The sequence below is a fragment of the Hirundo rustica genome, chromosome Z (assembly GCF_015227805.2).
Source record: "Hirundo rustica isolate bHirRus1 chromosome Z, bHirRus1.pri.v3, whole genome shotgun sequence".
NCBI classification, from domain to species: Eukaryota; Metazoa; Chordata; class Aves; order Passeriformes; family Hirundinidae; genus Hirundo; species Hirundo rustica.
In genome coordinates, this window is record NC_053488.1 from 72,277,511 (window position 1) to 72,293,859 (window position 16,349).

Consider the following 16,349-nt stretch of genomic DNA (forward strand, 5'->3'; position numbering starts at 1 on the left):
ACAATTACAACATACAAACAGGGGCAGAAAACAACAGGCAAGGCTTTAAGGACAGCATCTCCTCATGGAAACCACCCAATCAGTCTTCGTACTGAAGCCAATGGCTTTCATTTTTGTTCTGTTCTTATTTGCATGTAACCACTATTTTATCAACATGTAATCACTACATAAAACACACAAAGCACAGACATGTCCAATTCAAACCCTTCAGTAAAACACCTCTGCATAGTGACAAATGCAAGCATATTGCCATGTGAAAGACTAGACATATTTATACAAATGTGGACATCTTCCTCGTAGTAGTCAAATCTCTCAGACTACTCTTGTAAACCTTTTTCTCCACTAACACCAGATCATTGCTTGACTTTCTCAAAGAAAAACTAATCAAATGGAAGCCTAAAAAAATCAAGAACATAAAAAGCTAAACGAGGATGATATTGGAAATCAAAGACACGCAATGACTTGTTACAGAGGTATGTAGAGATTTGCACTGCAGAATACCTCTATTCATATGTGGCACTGGATTAAGCCTAACTTGAGTTGAGACCAATTAAATCCTGAGTGACTATGTCTACACACGGGTTTAAACAGCTGAATTTTTCTATCTTAAATGCACATATTCAATTGATATGGATTTTTTTTTTTAACAGATTTAATCCCAAGGAAGAAGTTACTGAAAAAAAAAGAGGTATTCCACTCAAAGCAATGATCTTTTATAGCAGAATTGTCAATCAGCAAAGTAAGAAAATATCAGTTTCTTATAAAATAAGAAATACCAGTAAAAACATTTTCATATTTTATTACCTCTGGGAAAAAAAATGTAGCTAGCTCCTACTGGCTGCAGGGTAGGTTTATGCTTTCTGGGCTAGTGAACACAGTTAGCACAATTTCTTTTTGTGATGTTTGGGAACTTCAGTCAACTAGGAAAAGGTTTAAGTCTTTATTTGTTAGAATAACACCACGTTCAGAAAATGAAGGGAGACAGGCCATCACTGGTTGCTTCACAGACAGATGGCAGCAAACAGTAGCACAGAGTTCAGGTAATTATTAGAACCACTTACAATTAAGTCATGGAAGACTTACAAAATGTAACACTTGCTGAATTAGTGCTAATTTTGATTCACTTTTAAGTGACTATACACAGGCAAGGGGACTTTTATGCAGTTAGTCTCTCATACTGATATTTAAATGAAGCTAGTAAGTGGCAAATGCCTAATTTCCTCAGGATAATTATGCATGGGTAATCTTAGTGCGAATAAGAAATAAGCATATGACTAAAACTTCCTAACAAACCAAAAGCATAAATACAGGTGCTGCCCTCTCGGCACGTAGAGCGGTTCACAAGCTATACACCTGCATTACTGCATGTAGATGCTGCAAGGAATTCAACTACTGTGACATCGGTTCTGCATTGTTAATGTATTCTCTCAAACAGTCATTTGTAAGGGCATGGTTGAAAGGAACACATACCGGTCAGGTAAGTACCTTTCAATCCAGGTACATAATGGCACCAGGATAATGCTGTTTTCCCTCTTGGTGACTGAAGCCATTTCACAGAACCACAGAATGTGTACGTTGGAAGAGACCTTCAAGATCACGGAGTCCAACACATACCCTAACACCTCAACTAGATCATGGCATCAAGTGCCACACCCAGTCTTTTTTTAAACACATCCAGGGATGGCAACTCCACCACTTCCCCGGGCAGACTACTCCAGTACCTTATCACTCTTTCCATGAAAAACTTTTTCCTAATATCCAACCTATATTTCCCTTGGGCAGAGCCTGAGAATGTGTCCTCTCATTCTGTCAGCTGCTGCCTGGAGAAAGAGACCAACCCCCAGCTGTTTACAACCACCCTCCAGGAATTTTAATTTCCTGTCTGGCAGTTACTTGACACATACTTGTCACAGACATACTGCCAGTGGAGTAATACTTTAGGCCATCCTTGTGTTTTGAGTAAAAGGCACATTTTATGACAATGCAATGTCCCACCATCTCTGTTTCAGTCACACTGCATTTATTCAGTACTATGATGACTGCTAGTTCCTTATGTTCCTGGGAGAAAAGGGGACAAAAACTTCCAGCCTCACAGCATTTCAGTTAGTTTCTCTGCTTTTATTAACAAGCATATAATATTCATTGGCAAAACACTGGATACAAGCTTCACTATCATAAAATCAAAACATTAAGCATTAATCCCCAAAAGGCTTATTCAGACAAAACTAGCCACCAGTAGTACAGAAATTACACAGCAACACAAAGCATAAAAATTTGTAAACTTTTAAACGAAGCTAAGCCAAAAATATGGTTTTACACTCTGACATTTCCAGAATCTTTATTACACCACATATGAGGATAAAAGGCTTAGTGGTTGCACTGGCTAATTGTCCCTTAACTGCAAAATTATCCTGTTTGCAGAAGGAAAGAACAAACTTTCCTTTTGTCCACATAAGTCACTTGAATTAAGGATTCCATCAAACCAATACTTTCAGTTTCAAACAGAAATAATAAAAATAGCGGAATATCAGTATTCAAAAATGAGGAGTTCTTCCTTCAGCCATACCTTTGTTTGAATGAATGATCCCACTACTTATTGTGGCACCATCCAGATTATTAGCAAAGTCACCAATGAAAATGTTCATAGAATTGGACATTTGGTTCCTACCCTACCAGCAGGACATGGACAGGTCATTGTGGCTTCAAAGATTTCCAAAAAACTCTAAACAGGATAAAGTATAGCGCAAATAGTAGAGTCATATCTTTAATTTATATACAAATAAACCAGTAAAACTTTACCTATTGACTTGCCACAAGACCCAAGTTCCTAAGTAATTTTTGTCCTGACTTCAAGTTTTGATTAGAGCAGAGACTGAAGCATTGTTCCATGTTCTTTAATGTTGTTCTCTGCAGCTTTTTCTTCAAAAACAGATCTCAAGACCCAAATAATAACTAATTATATTGTATGCAGGGAGACACATGTGGGAACAATTTCTTTCCCTGTTACCAACTTTAGGCAGACTAACTGAAGTTGCATTAATATTTTCAGTGAAACATCCAAACTGGAGTGATTACCTGAGGAAAAGCAGAAACTTGGTTTTTCTGTTCAGTAAAGCCTTCTGTACAAAATGTGTACCTAAGATTCATCTCACTGATGTACAGACTGGGTGGCTTTTTCCTATTATATTTATCTCAATGTAATATGCAGAATGCTGTAAAATAGCAAGTTATATTTATCATCTAGTAGAAAAAAAAATCTGTAAATCCCCTAGGACTGTGTTGTTATAAAGACAATAAGAGCCAGATAAGCTTTCAAAGGCTCATAGCCTATTGAAAAAAATAGCACCATCACAGTTGTAGTCTGATATTTTTTATGGTCCCATATCTCCTGAGTGACAGTGTTGTGTATACTATTGCACAACGAGTAGAAAAAATATTCCCAGGTGTGATGGTACACAAATATACCAGACCTAACAATGGCACAAAACATTTTCAGATAGGCTGCAAGTCTTGTCGATTGCTTCCACAATTCACATTAAGGTTTCTTGCAAGATCGTTTATTTTAAAATATTGCTGACAGATAGTTCTTGTACTTACAGACATTTTAAATCCCCCATTTCACTCTTAAAATAAAAAATGGTACAAAGCATAAAACACACACGCCCACCCCCAAGTAACAGCCTCAAATAAAACTCCATTTGAACAAGTGAGAAAAGCCATCTACATTCCTTTTAAATGTAATGGTAAGTAGATGCTACATTTACAATTTAAACATAAGCCTAATAAATGCATGTTTCAAACCTATTGCACAAAAGCATAAGTAATGCTCCTTATTCATACGAAACAAAAACATACAAATGAAAGCTACTCAAACTCAATGTAAAAGGAAGAAGCTTGTAAAAACATGTTAAAATTTCATTTTATATGCCCGTAAATAAAGCTGGACCATGGAAACCAAAAATACTTGGATGGTAAAATAAGACAGAAGGCTTAAAATAGAATAAATAATTTTATAAAGTTAATATTTAAACCCCCAAATCTTATTTAAATTTAATATTATATACTCTATCTGAATTCTTTATTTTTAATGTAAGTATATTTAATGAGACTCTACGCCCAGGTGATTCATCGGTCTCACTGCTGCTGAGGATAATGCAACAAGATACTTCCTTACTGCAACTATTTACCAGCGTAAGAAATTGTAAAAACTACTTCACAGTAATGGCATCTTCACAAAAGCCAAAATAAACTACTATGATCTCACCAGGACTAAGAAATATCTATGGCCGAGTCCAAATTTTAGTTCAACTTTGAACAGTATGAGGGTTACTTTACCCAATATAATCTTGATATAAATTGTCTCTTAAGTGTCACAGAAATTAAACAAGTCTCTGACCCAAAGAAGACCTTGCTCGACATTGTAGTCTTTTAGTGAGACTAATATAGTACAGACACAGTCACACCACTCCCAAGAGCAATTTTTGTAGTGAAGATGTTATCACATGTGATTCAGAAAAACAACTGAGTAATTTTGGAGTTTTTGTTGGTTTGGGGGTTTTTTGTTTGGTTTTCTTTGCGCTTTTTTTTTTTGTCTCTTTTTTTTTTTTTTATTTTTTTTTTTTTTTTTTTTTACTTTTTTTGTTTTTTTTTTAATGGTTCATTTTTATTAAACACATTGCAAAAGCAGTTACACACAATTACAAGCAAAAACCCCAGCTATAGGTATTAATACTGGCTTGAATTTATGTATCCATATAAACAGAGTTTTCTATATACTGATAGCACCATAACAAATTCAAGTGATTCTAAAGATGGTTATAAACTTAAAAGTTTTGTACTGTAAGTCGTTACAGCAAGAGATATATTTGAAAGGCTTCTCAATTTGTGTGTTTGTAATTAATTTCTCAGTTGCTCAAGTACACAAGGAAGTAATGAAATGCCAATGTAGTTTAATAGCACTGCGTCAATATCTAGTCATACAAAAGTTTTCTGCAGTACACACACTTGAGGTAGACAGATCTCATTTATGTGTGTATATTTTTAATTTGTGTGTGTGTATATAATATATATTCTGATTAAGGTGGTTAATCAGAATGCTGTCTGGCAGCTTTAGTTTTATGTCTACATCAGGTACAGCCACTGTGTGTATACTCTGGGTGCACAGAATGAGGACCCTTACAGTCATGTCCATATTCTCAGTGCTTCAGTGGCAAAGCCAGCCTCTTATTTACACTACAACAGTAACAACCACGTAAAAAACAGCTCCAGAGAGGCCCAGTATGTCAGCTTGTGTACACATCCATATCACCTGCATTCACTGCTTTCATGGAAAGTTTTAAAAATTATAAATACATGATGTCATTTGTTCTTTTCTGCCAGATGAAGTAATGCTAAACACAGAGAAAAAGCTGAAAATACACCAGCAGCAAGACAAAATCAGAACCAAATTTGATTCCATGAATCACAGACATGCACACACACAACGTCACACAAGAATAAGATGTGGAGCTCTGCATAACTTAAACATTCAAATGCAGCTATCTTAAGACTTTCACCTGCGAGGACAGCATCATGTTCTGGCCTTTGTACGGCTCTCCTTTCCAACTTCACAATTCAGGAGGTTCCCTCTCATTCTCTGCTCAAATAATTTTATTTTTTTTTTTATTTCCTTCCTACTCACATCTGTGGCTGTAATCAAAAATAAGGAGCTCTTTTGTCAAAGGTAAGCACAAACAGCAGCAAAGCTGGGAAAGGAGAACTGAAGACTCCAGGGAGGGAAATTAAGGGAAATGTGCTGAGGAATGCAGCACTTTGAGAACTCAGGAGGAAGAATATTTAAAATGCTTAGATTAATCTCTTGCAGTATCAGCTTCTGGTAACCAAGTAACACTTTCCAGCAGAAGAAGCGGATGAGCACAGCAAGAGGAAGCAGGGCTTCTTATCCAAAGACAACATTAAAAAAAAAAACAAAAAAACAAAAACAAAAACACAAAAACAAAACAAAACAAAAAAGAGAGAAAAGAAAAAAACCCACCACCAAAACAAGGTTTAATAATAAGAATAGCAACTAGCATTTTCAGCTGACAGGAAAACTCTTCCAAAAATCAGGTTAACTATTTCCAGCTGGCAGTATTAGGGCATACACTGTTTTCAGTGACTTCACACCTGTGCCAGACAAATGTTCTTACAATCATACTATGGACAAAACATAGTGGGTATAACTTGCAGAAATCACTTTCAACTACTTTTTTTTTAAAGCCAATTATTTCAAAAAGCCTTACAAAAAGTGCAGTGAGCCCTGCCAAGTGCCGTTGAGGGTGCTTTCTGTAACATACATAGTAATATGTGTATATAGATGTATGTACCCACACATACATGAATGTGTATCACCTTGCATCCATTAGGGCTGATGCAAGCAAAATTATTAGTTAAGGCCAAAAGGTGCTAAAATAATCTTGTCTTGATTCCCCCTTCCTCCTCACCCCATGTAAGCTAGGAATTGCAGTAAGGAAAAATGCTATGGTTTCATAAGAAAACAGCTAAAGAAATTTAAAGCTGCCCATAATATCTGAGGAAATTTTATTCAGTGAAATGAAAAATCTGCAATACTCCCAAAATTGTCCCAGAGCCACTGTTTCAATAGCTAGTGATAGCAAATTTTCTCTAAATTAAAAACTGATTTCTGCAAGCCACAAATACATAAGAAATGCTTGTTTCTTAAGAAATTCACAAATCTAGCACTTGTGAGTATTTATCATTACATGGTGCAATTCATACCATAGCAAAATATATATCACGGCACATTAAAATCAACTAAAATTATTTCTATTAGTCTTACCAAATTAACACGTATACAGAAGTATCTAAACTTTATTAAAACACAAGGTGAGGGAGAACAATAACTGGGCAAAAAATGACAAATTTATTGGTTTCCCAGATCTTCTTAAGTTTTCAATGCAGCATAATAAATTATTACCAGTCACTGTATTATCAGGTATGTTCAATGCTCTACAGAATAACTTGAATAAAGCCAACGCAATCAGGCATACTATATAAGACAATACCACTTTGCAAAAATATAGTTTTTAAAGATTTAGAATGCAAGAAGTAACTAAATGCAACTTGGTGTCAAAAGCAACATATTTATATCACCCCACAACACTACTTTTTTTCTGTGTGTAACTGTAAGAGACAAATCAGGCTGAGCTACATGGAACTGTGAAGTGTTTTCAGTATCTGTAAACTTAATGCTGGTAGTGTCTTGCTGAGTTGAAACTTCTTTCTTCCATACAAAAAAAAGTATAAATATTGTCTGCCCGGAAGTCTAGGTAACACATCCCTAGAAGAAATATTCAGGACAGTCCACTATGAAAGCCCTCCAGTCTTCCAAAATTATTCAGCTGGTTTGTGTCATGTGATTAATGATGCACTAAGAAGGTGCCAGATGATAGTCTCTGCAAAAAGCTCTGTCCAGAAGGACAATAAAGTTCCCTTACAGCAAGTCCATTTTGGGTCTATAATGTAGCAGTAGAGGTGCTTTCTGCAAGACAGAAATACCAGTAAGTTAAGTAACAAATCCAGAACTAATCTATTCAGTAGGAAAAACTTCTGTGTCATAAACTTCAATTAAAGATGAGAGCAGCTATATGATCTGTCAAAAATTCACCAAGACAAAGACAAGGTGCAACTTCACCTGTAGGGCTCAAACAAGTGATAAAGAACCCTTTCCCTTTTATCTCAGGAGCAGATCTGTTTATCCTAGAAAACTCCCTGAAGTAAGGGACTAGAAAGCAGCATTATAGTATGTGGTACTTAATATTTAATAGCCTTCACTTGATTCCTCTTCTGTGAAGGCATCCCTTGATTTTTTTTAATGAATAGGCAAACTTCTAGCAATCACAATATCCTGCACCATGGAGTCCTATGTCTCATGAAAACAATTACTTCAGCTTGTTTGTTCTGGACTTCCATGTGTCAGTTTCATTTTACATCCACCACCTCTTCCACTTGAGAAGGCAGTTTACTCTTCTGCTTTCCACATGACTCACAATCACACAAATCTCTCATAGATGAAGAGTAGACTGTACAGAATTGTACATCAATTATATGTTCCTGTTTGGTTCTCTCCACCACATCGAAAACCCCTAACATTTTCACTGTATCCTTTTATCTATACATACATTCAACTTCAGGTGTTTGTCACTCAGAACATGTAAAGACTTAATCCAATACTTTATTATCTATCTGTCACTAACCTAAATAATGACAATACTGTCACTGCACTGTTAATGAACTATTCAAATCCATTTTCAGGTTATTCAGAAACATCATATGAAACAGATTTCAGCAGGATTGCATTTGTGACATCTCTGCATTTTTAACACCAACCACTGACTTTATCCTGTGACTCTTACACAGGTCAATTATTTTTTAACTCCAAGACAGAAAAATGCTTCTCTACTCCCATGTGGACCTTTTCTAGATATGCATCCAAAGCCACCAAGTGATTTCACTTCAGTGTACACTGTATGCTCAGAATGTGTTGCTGCATTACAAATACAAACTTCTTGTTCCAACAATTCCATGTATACGGATACTAAAACTGTTCAGTGTTGACTTCTCTCCTAAGTGTTCTGTTTCACTATTCATTCTTACTGCCTGAAGGGGTTAAAAATAATTTTTGTAGCTTCTACTTCCTCTGCCAGACTTAATAACAATTTGACTGCTAATGCAGTGTTTCCTTTTCTCTTGCAATGAATACTTAATTGTCCTTTCCTTCATTTACTGGAAACAAAGAAATACTTGGTGCCTAAGGATGTCATAGTAGATATTTATAGAAGTACTTTTCATAAAGGTATACTGCAGTATTGTTCCAAATTACTGCTATTTTATAAACATTTTATTTGGCCACTGCATGATTTACATTGAACTGTTGTGTCATACCTTAAATCTCCATCTAGTAACAACTACAAACTTGAGCGTGTGGTCCTTGCCAAGAATCTCTTCATTGCATAATATGTCCAGCTGACAAAACAAAGGTAACAGTTAATTCATTGGGACCCAATACATCAAACAACACATTTCACATAGTACTACACATTTGAAAAGAGATTTTCACTCTGAAGATACTGGAACTGGTAATCCTGCAGTTACCCTGCAGACAAAAATCATACAAGGAACAAAAAGATAATATCTGCTCTCAACATAAAGTACTGAAAGACCATGTCAATGCCTGCCTAGGAAATACAGTATATGAACTTAATACAATACAATATATGAACTTAACTGCTTGACTTATCTTCCCAAGCACTAGATTTCACAAGTACTAATGTCCTTTCCTGAAAGCTTCACATGCTTTTAAAAAGGTTGAATACATGAACAAGGAGAGAGAAATCTCAAAGAAAGCTGCTATTTAGCATACTATGAATTTCTTTTTACTTAACACCAGCCAGTTGACATTGTTAAAAGAATAGACTTCTTAAAAAAAAAAAAAAAAAAACAAACACTGTCTGCCATATACTCATATGCTATATTTACAGGGGTTTTACAGATACTCAACAAATATTTTTTGTTTTCTATCTCAGTTTTAAAAAAATCTCGATATTACAAGTGAAACAGTGGGTATTATCTCAAGATAAAAGCATGAGGATCATATGACTACTAATCAGCTCAACAATGGTATCTGAACATGAACTAAAACCAGGGAACATGTAAGAAAACAGTAAGCTCCACCAAGGTGGAATATAAAGTGGCTTATATTAAAATGCTTTGCCCACAGCCTAGAAAGGCCTGAATGTACATGCAATCCACTTACATAGGAATAACTCAAACCTGGAATAGTCAGTATCAAGCAACCAAGTGACCACAAGCTCAAGTTCTCCTTCTATGTTACTGCTGAAAAGTTTTTCTTTCAGTAGAAACCAAATATTTTTAAGTCACAAATTGGTACAGTGGATTGGAGGGATTATATATATATATATACCAAAAGAATATATTAAAAAAACTTCTTTTGAACAATCCTTGTAGCTATGCAGCAGTTGGGCTAAAGCCAGGAGTCAACCACCTCCGAGCCAGCTGAGGACAAGACAGGATACATGGTTTTGTTTCAGGAAGACTGGCAGCATTTGGGGATATACTTGAACCATAAGACAGAGAGAGTTAGTTAGAACTGTACAAAGCTATGAAGGAAAAGTGATAGAGATGCAAATTGGCTGTTGACAAGTTTGAGCGGCAAGGTGTTGACACACTGGACTGGAAAGCAGATGATTTGATTTGGATGAAATGCCTTAATGAATTTCAGTGACTCAGTGTCATAATATGGAATTGAGAGATGCCAAGCTGACAGTCAACTGAGATGTCCAGAAACTGTGACCAAGATCCAGCCAGGTGATAAACAGGAGCTGCATTCATAGTTTGCCACTGTAAATTTTTGAATCTGGGCTAGGAGAAGTGCAAAGTATTGCCTTTCCTTCTGTATCTTTCAAGTTAAATTCTTCCAATGATTCCCTTTAAAGACAAGGAAAAAGTAGGCATTTGATTAATACTCTAGTTGTGGTAGGCAGCAACTTCAGATTGAGCTTCATGAGGAAGCAGAGAAAGTATGTGTGGTGCTTTCTCTTCAACTGGGCTTCAGTGTTCAAGTGTTAGTTTCTGTTTGGCCCCTGTAGAGTGCAAACTTCCTGAAACACTGAGGATAAACTCAACTACAACCTGTCAAACAAATCGCCTTGCCAGAGTCCATTTCAACACACGTGGAAGCAAATAACCAAGCCTTCTAGCCTTTATAAATGCACATGAAAAGATGCACTGCAAACTAAGTGGAAAGTTTTGTACAGACCCAAGAAAGGACAAGAAAATTGCTATATAACATATAATTCAGGAAGCAGTGTATGCTTCTGTTTTCTGAAAACAAAATCAGAATGAAAGACATTATTTTGCAAAGTAACAAACACCCGCCTTTGAAGTTTTATATCTGTAAGCTTTTTTAAAAAAATTAAAATATACCTCATTAAAAGAAGAAAGGTTGAGTTTTTTGGCAATGAACTTCTTTAGGTGCAAGACTGTTGCTTGTGCAGAGCAACGAATCCATTTTCGTTTCAACCCACGCAGTTTGCTGCTATTGCACTCCAAGCAGATGCTTACCTTCAGGAAAAGGCAAACAATCGAGAGTTGGCTGCAACAATTTTCTGCAGTCCCCCTTATGAATTCCACATACAGTTTTTATTAATCCCATAAAGTGAAGTATGTACTAGTATTCTGTAAATTGAAATGCCTATTAAAAAAACCACATTTTCTAAGATCTCATAAGCTGAGTGTTATGTAATAAGACAAAAATATTCCAGTAGTAATTTTTGATGTTGGAACAAGGCTGCTTCAGTGCAAATTCATGACTGTCAATAGCTTAAGATGACCATATGTTAAAACCTAGAGCAAAAGAAAACAGTAGGAAAACATTGCCAATTCTTAATGATTGCTTCTAACATAATTTGTTACTGTTAATGCAACTGCTAATTAGTTTAACATGTTTAAAAAGCATGAATACAAATGATAATGATAATTTTTTCAAATTCTCACTTCTTTTCCCATCCAGCTACTCATTACAATATAAACTCTTTGTGATTATACAATTGTATTGCACTTGGAGGATCTAGTAACAAGTACAATCCCTTTGAAAGTCCCCTCACATGGCAACTGAAAATTAACCCTATTTAAAGTAAACCTAGACACATAACTGGAAAACATAAAAGGCATGGCTCGTTTATCCCAAATGGAGTTTTTGCCTTTGTGTTTAAAACTGAACAGTGGGCTTCCCTGCTTTTATAATACTTTTATGATATAGGGCTAACACTGACTTAGTATTAAAGGCTGAAAACAAAATATATAATAAGTTATGAATAGTGCCATTAAGGAAGCTTCCCTGTCTGTCCATCCAGGAGCCACTCCAGCAGTCACATTCACACCATCTGAGCTGGGACTGAAGCCCTTTCACAGCTACACCCCTCATACTCACATTCAGACCACGATTCCTTACCAGCTCAACCCCAGCTTTCCCATAGCAGATTTTCAGACATCCAGGTCCTTCAAATAGCTTAATAATGGTGCAATAACTGAGTAACAACAGCTTCCTCTGGTTAGGAACCCTGAACAAAGGGTTGAAAACCCCTGGGCATTTATACCCTCACAGCACCAGAGTCTGGGGGTCTCAGCGTCCAGTCCCCAGCCTGGTGCCCTAAGTCCCTGTGCTCTTTCCTGTGCCAAGGGTTGGCAGTTCATGGCCTACTGCCTCGGGCTCCCATCCAGAGCTCAACCTGCAGCTCTCATCACAACTGCACCCCAAACTACCTGCACTGAATGTGTTAACACTGCCAGAGATTTAATTTGCAATTATCAAACACATTCAGCTCAATGTATCATGGTAATACTGCGGTACACTCCTGTAGAAGGCGGAAAATTACATGCATGTGTTTTGACAGCAAATTTTGAAGACTCATAAACAGTCAGAACTATAAAGACATTTGCATAAAGATTTGAATGTATTCGCCATTCCTGCCAAAACCTGAAGTAAAACCTCATGCTTACAAAAAAGCATTGCCCAAACTGCATCATGTTTGTATCAGAGAACAGAAAAAGTAGCTTGAAAGAAGCTTATTTTCTTCTCTGTTAGAGTATCAAAGTTACCAAAGAACAACAGCTGAAACACAAGATAAAACTAGAGCATGCCTTATGAGCCCACCTGTTCATCACTTCGGTGGTAGTCATTATCTTCTTCCTGTTTTTCCTCTGAAGTTTCTTTATTTATATTTTCATCTGCTTTAGTTTCACCTTAGATAAAAAAACCCAGATATATGGGATACATATATATTATTTTTTTCTATAAACGCCAGATATACTCAGCAGCAGCTTACAATGCTAATACAATTAAAACATCACATTTCAGGACTGCAGTATAGAATAAGCTCTGCTATTCCCAAATTGTGCTTATCAGCTCAAGCAACACTTACAGCCAAGAGGAGAATACCTATGGAATTCAGCTGCTAGCTGCCCAGAAGCTGGGTAATTTCACAGTCCCCATGTAGGCACTACTACAGAGACCGACTCCGCCACAAGCAACACGTTATTAACAGCTAAAAAAAAAATTCTGTGCACAAATAAGGGACAAGGCAGCAATCCTATGCTGACTCTACTTCTCACTGTTAGGAAACAATTGTGACCATAATATACCCACTGGGCACATACTTCCAACAGATCTGTTTATCAATTTACTAGCTGTCACCCACCAAAGACAGAATAAATAATGGACTATTTACCATTTCGATGAGAATCTAGGTGCTGTTTTGTAGAACATGTCTCTCCTTTGATGTCCCCTGGAACTTCCATGCCCAGTTTGTGATAAAACTCCCTTTGCTTTTTCATTTCCGCTGTTTAAAATTGCAAATATTAATCCCTGTAATAAAGTTCTAATGCAATATTTATGAAATTATTCCAAATCTCTTCCCATTTAAGGATTGCCAACAAGTGGTGGTGGTGTCATTATTTACTGTCTTCTATCTTTGATACCGAATCAAGTCATGCTTCATCTTATTTTCCAGAATTACAACAGCATAAAGTTATCTGTAGAATTACCACTATACCATTATGGCTAGAACAAGATGGAATTTAAAATACAGTAGCTAATTCTGAATATCCCCCATTTTGAATATGACCATATTTCAGTCAAAACACTGGTTTTGAACTTTTATTTATAGTTCTGATTTTCAATATCTTAGAAATAATTTTTGAAGCATCTATTTATCTACTTCGAAGTATCTGTTTATTACACTGATATTTGGAAATGCTCTGGTTAAAAAGCATCTTAAATACATTAAAATACTTTCTTTAAACTAAAGCTTTAACATACATTAAGACAAAAGAAACCCACTGAGCAATTTTAATAAAGTATTTCTTTAGTTTAATAGATCTAGTGTCAAAGGGGGTTACGAAAACAAGAATTGGAAATTCCTGTTTCTTTCTGATAAGAAAGAACTCTCAAAATAGCAGAAATGAAAAGCAGTTCTGCATTGCATTTTACCTCTGAGAATTCTAGAAAGCTTGCACAACAGGTACACAATTTAACAAAAAATTATGGTATGGTAACATTCAAAAACTGAATGTTCTGCTTTACATAATACCACTTTTGGAAGAAACATCCCATGTTGCCTCTCCCTACACCCACACCTAGTCGCTGCTAGTACAGGTATGAAATTAAATTAATTGCTAAAAATTACACAAGTGACGGAGTCTGGTTTTCCACTATATTTTTTCTCAGGTGCCCCCCCACTCCCTTTTTCATCACTTGAAACTTTTTTTTAATATCAAAGAAGTAGGCGAAAACTGACCTTTAAAAAGGTCACACTGCAACTTACCTTCTTGGAGGCCTGGCACAAGTTTGTAAACAATATCTTGCATTGTTCTGTCATGACTAGCAAGCAAAAACAAAAGCAAAGGCTTAAGTTCACCATCTTGAATGAAAACATTTCTCTTTAAAAAGTTCCACTAGTAACCATATGCAAAATTCTCTAAATTCACCTAAGAAGAATTCTACTTCTCAATCAGTATTTCTATTAAACCAGAAAGAACAGCAACACAAAACAAATTATGAAAAAGTACAGACTAAGAAAGTAAATGAAAGTTTGAGAAAGACTCCACTTTGGAGGAAATCACCTCACTGAATACGTCCTTCTGCATCAAGACATGTCACTAATAATCTAAAATTCTTTTCCAACTTACAGACAAACTTAATTTTTTTACAAAACCATCAAGGATAGCTTGTTTCTCACCCCTATAGACTAATTTCTCACATTTCTAGATTAGTTATCTTTACTAGGATTCTTCTAAAATGCATGAGAACAGTTCACAAAAAAAGACCACAACAACTAAATTTTACTTTGTTCTTAAAAGACAACTTTTTAACTGTGAGAAACACTATGTAGCTAAATAGCCTGTAGAAGTAGTGTGGCTCAAATAAAAAAATCCCCCTGCAAGCAGAACAGTAGGGTCAGTTAAGATTCTAAACTTTAATCCCTGACTCACCTAGAAAAATCCTGTTCTACTCCAAAATAAGTTATGGTCTCAAAGAAATTAAATATTACATTAAATTCCAATTAAGAAATAGCATAAAGAAGCATTTCAAGTGTCTGCCTTGGCTGCTGCTATGTCATTAAGCCCGAAAGAGTCTGCAGTATCAAGTCCTGCATCTGACTTGAACAGAAAAGGCTTACTAGCGTAGTCCTGGGCTTCTCATCACGTGACATGATCTCCACACCAGTGGAGATCAGTACAGAAGTACAGAAATGGTGACAAATCAAGACATTTAAAAACAGTAATGACAATATTTTAAGTAGCACTACAACAAGATTCAGAATATCACTGATCCTAAATTCATATCACTGATCCTAAATTCATGTTATTTTCACCATTTGTACAGGTTGGCATTATAAAGTGTCAGATATGTACTGCAAACACATTGCCAAAAACATTTCAACAAAAATATGTAATTAAGACATCACCATTACATCAAAGGTGACAATTTGGGTGCTGGATCTTACAAATTATCTTTAAGGTCCCAAAGAATTTTGAGATTATATGATGCTATTTAACAGTATTTAAAAATGTAAACAAAGAGATACATTTGGTTTACCTATTTTCTATTCAGATGGAGACGAGTAGGAGTTTAAATCTCCATTTTCAAACACATTGTGAAATTCTGGACTGTCAATTATTTTTTAGAAAGGTAAGTAAATACATCCAAAAGTAGGCTGGTCTGTTTCAGTTTTGATGGGGCAATATTTTACAACTAGTTCAAGCAGCTTATTTAAGTTGAAGTGTATTCAACAACAAATTACGAATGCCTTCTAGCTGTTCTCAATATCATGTTGTTTCCTGGTCCCTTTCTGCACAAAAAACAGGTTTTTGAACCAAAGCAAACATGTTGTCTTACATGTCATTTATTCATTCTTGCCTATTTGCATCTACCTGTCCCTTTAATTATACACTCATATAGGATATTATCAGTATGTGATATAAATGTGGAGACAGCATACTTAGTTTCAGGCTCCTGAATGAGGATGAGCTTGAGCAATATAAGTGTGTATGGAATATTGACAGGTTTTTGTAACAGCGCAATCAGACTCATTTGCTATAACCATTGCTTCAGAAGTTGTTATAGAAGAGAGAAAGGCACATTGAAAAATTATATGAACACAAGAGCTTTATAATGGAAGACAAAACACTACTTAATATGCAACAGCTAATGCAGACACATCATCATAATGTATTTTCATCAACAGAAGTCACTATACCGCAGTAAAATG

The 16,349-nt window shown here is 35.8% G+C and overlaps 1 protein-coding gene across 4 annotated transcripts in view; it reads right to left on the bottom strand.

Moving 5' to 3' along the window:
* Nucleotides 1-4,671: 4,671 nt before the first annotated feature.
* Nucleotides 4,672-16,349, bottom strand: part of PCGF3 (polycomb group ring finger 3) — a 54,255-nt gene continuing 42,577 nt past the window's right edge. For all 4 annotated transcript variants that reach the window (XM_040091060.1, XM_058424203.1, XM_058424204.1 and 1 more), the window contains 6 exons: nucleotides 14,403-14,458; nucleotides 13,308-13,418; nucleotides 12,734-12,822; nucleotides 11,005-11,142; nucleotides 8,944-9,024; nucleotides 4,672-7,540 (listed from right to left, as the gene is read on the bottom strand). In XM_040091060.1, the coding sequence (XP_039946994.1) occupies nucleotides 7,493-7,540; nucleotides 8,944-9,024; nucleotides 11,005-11,142; nucleotides 12,734-12,822; nucleotides 13,308-13,418; nucleotides 14,403-14,458 (523 nt within the window). In that variant the 3' untranslated portion in view covers nucleotides 4,672-7,492. The remainder of the gene's footprint in view (nucleotides 7,541-8,943; nucleotides 9,025-11,004; nucleotides 11,143-12,733; nucleotides 12,823-13,307; nucleotides 13,419-14,402; nucleotides 14,459-16,349) is intronic.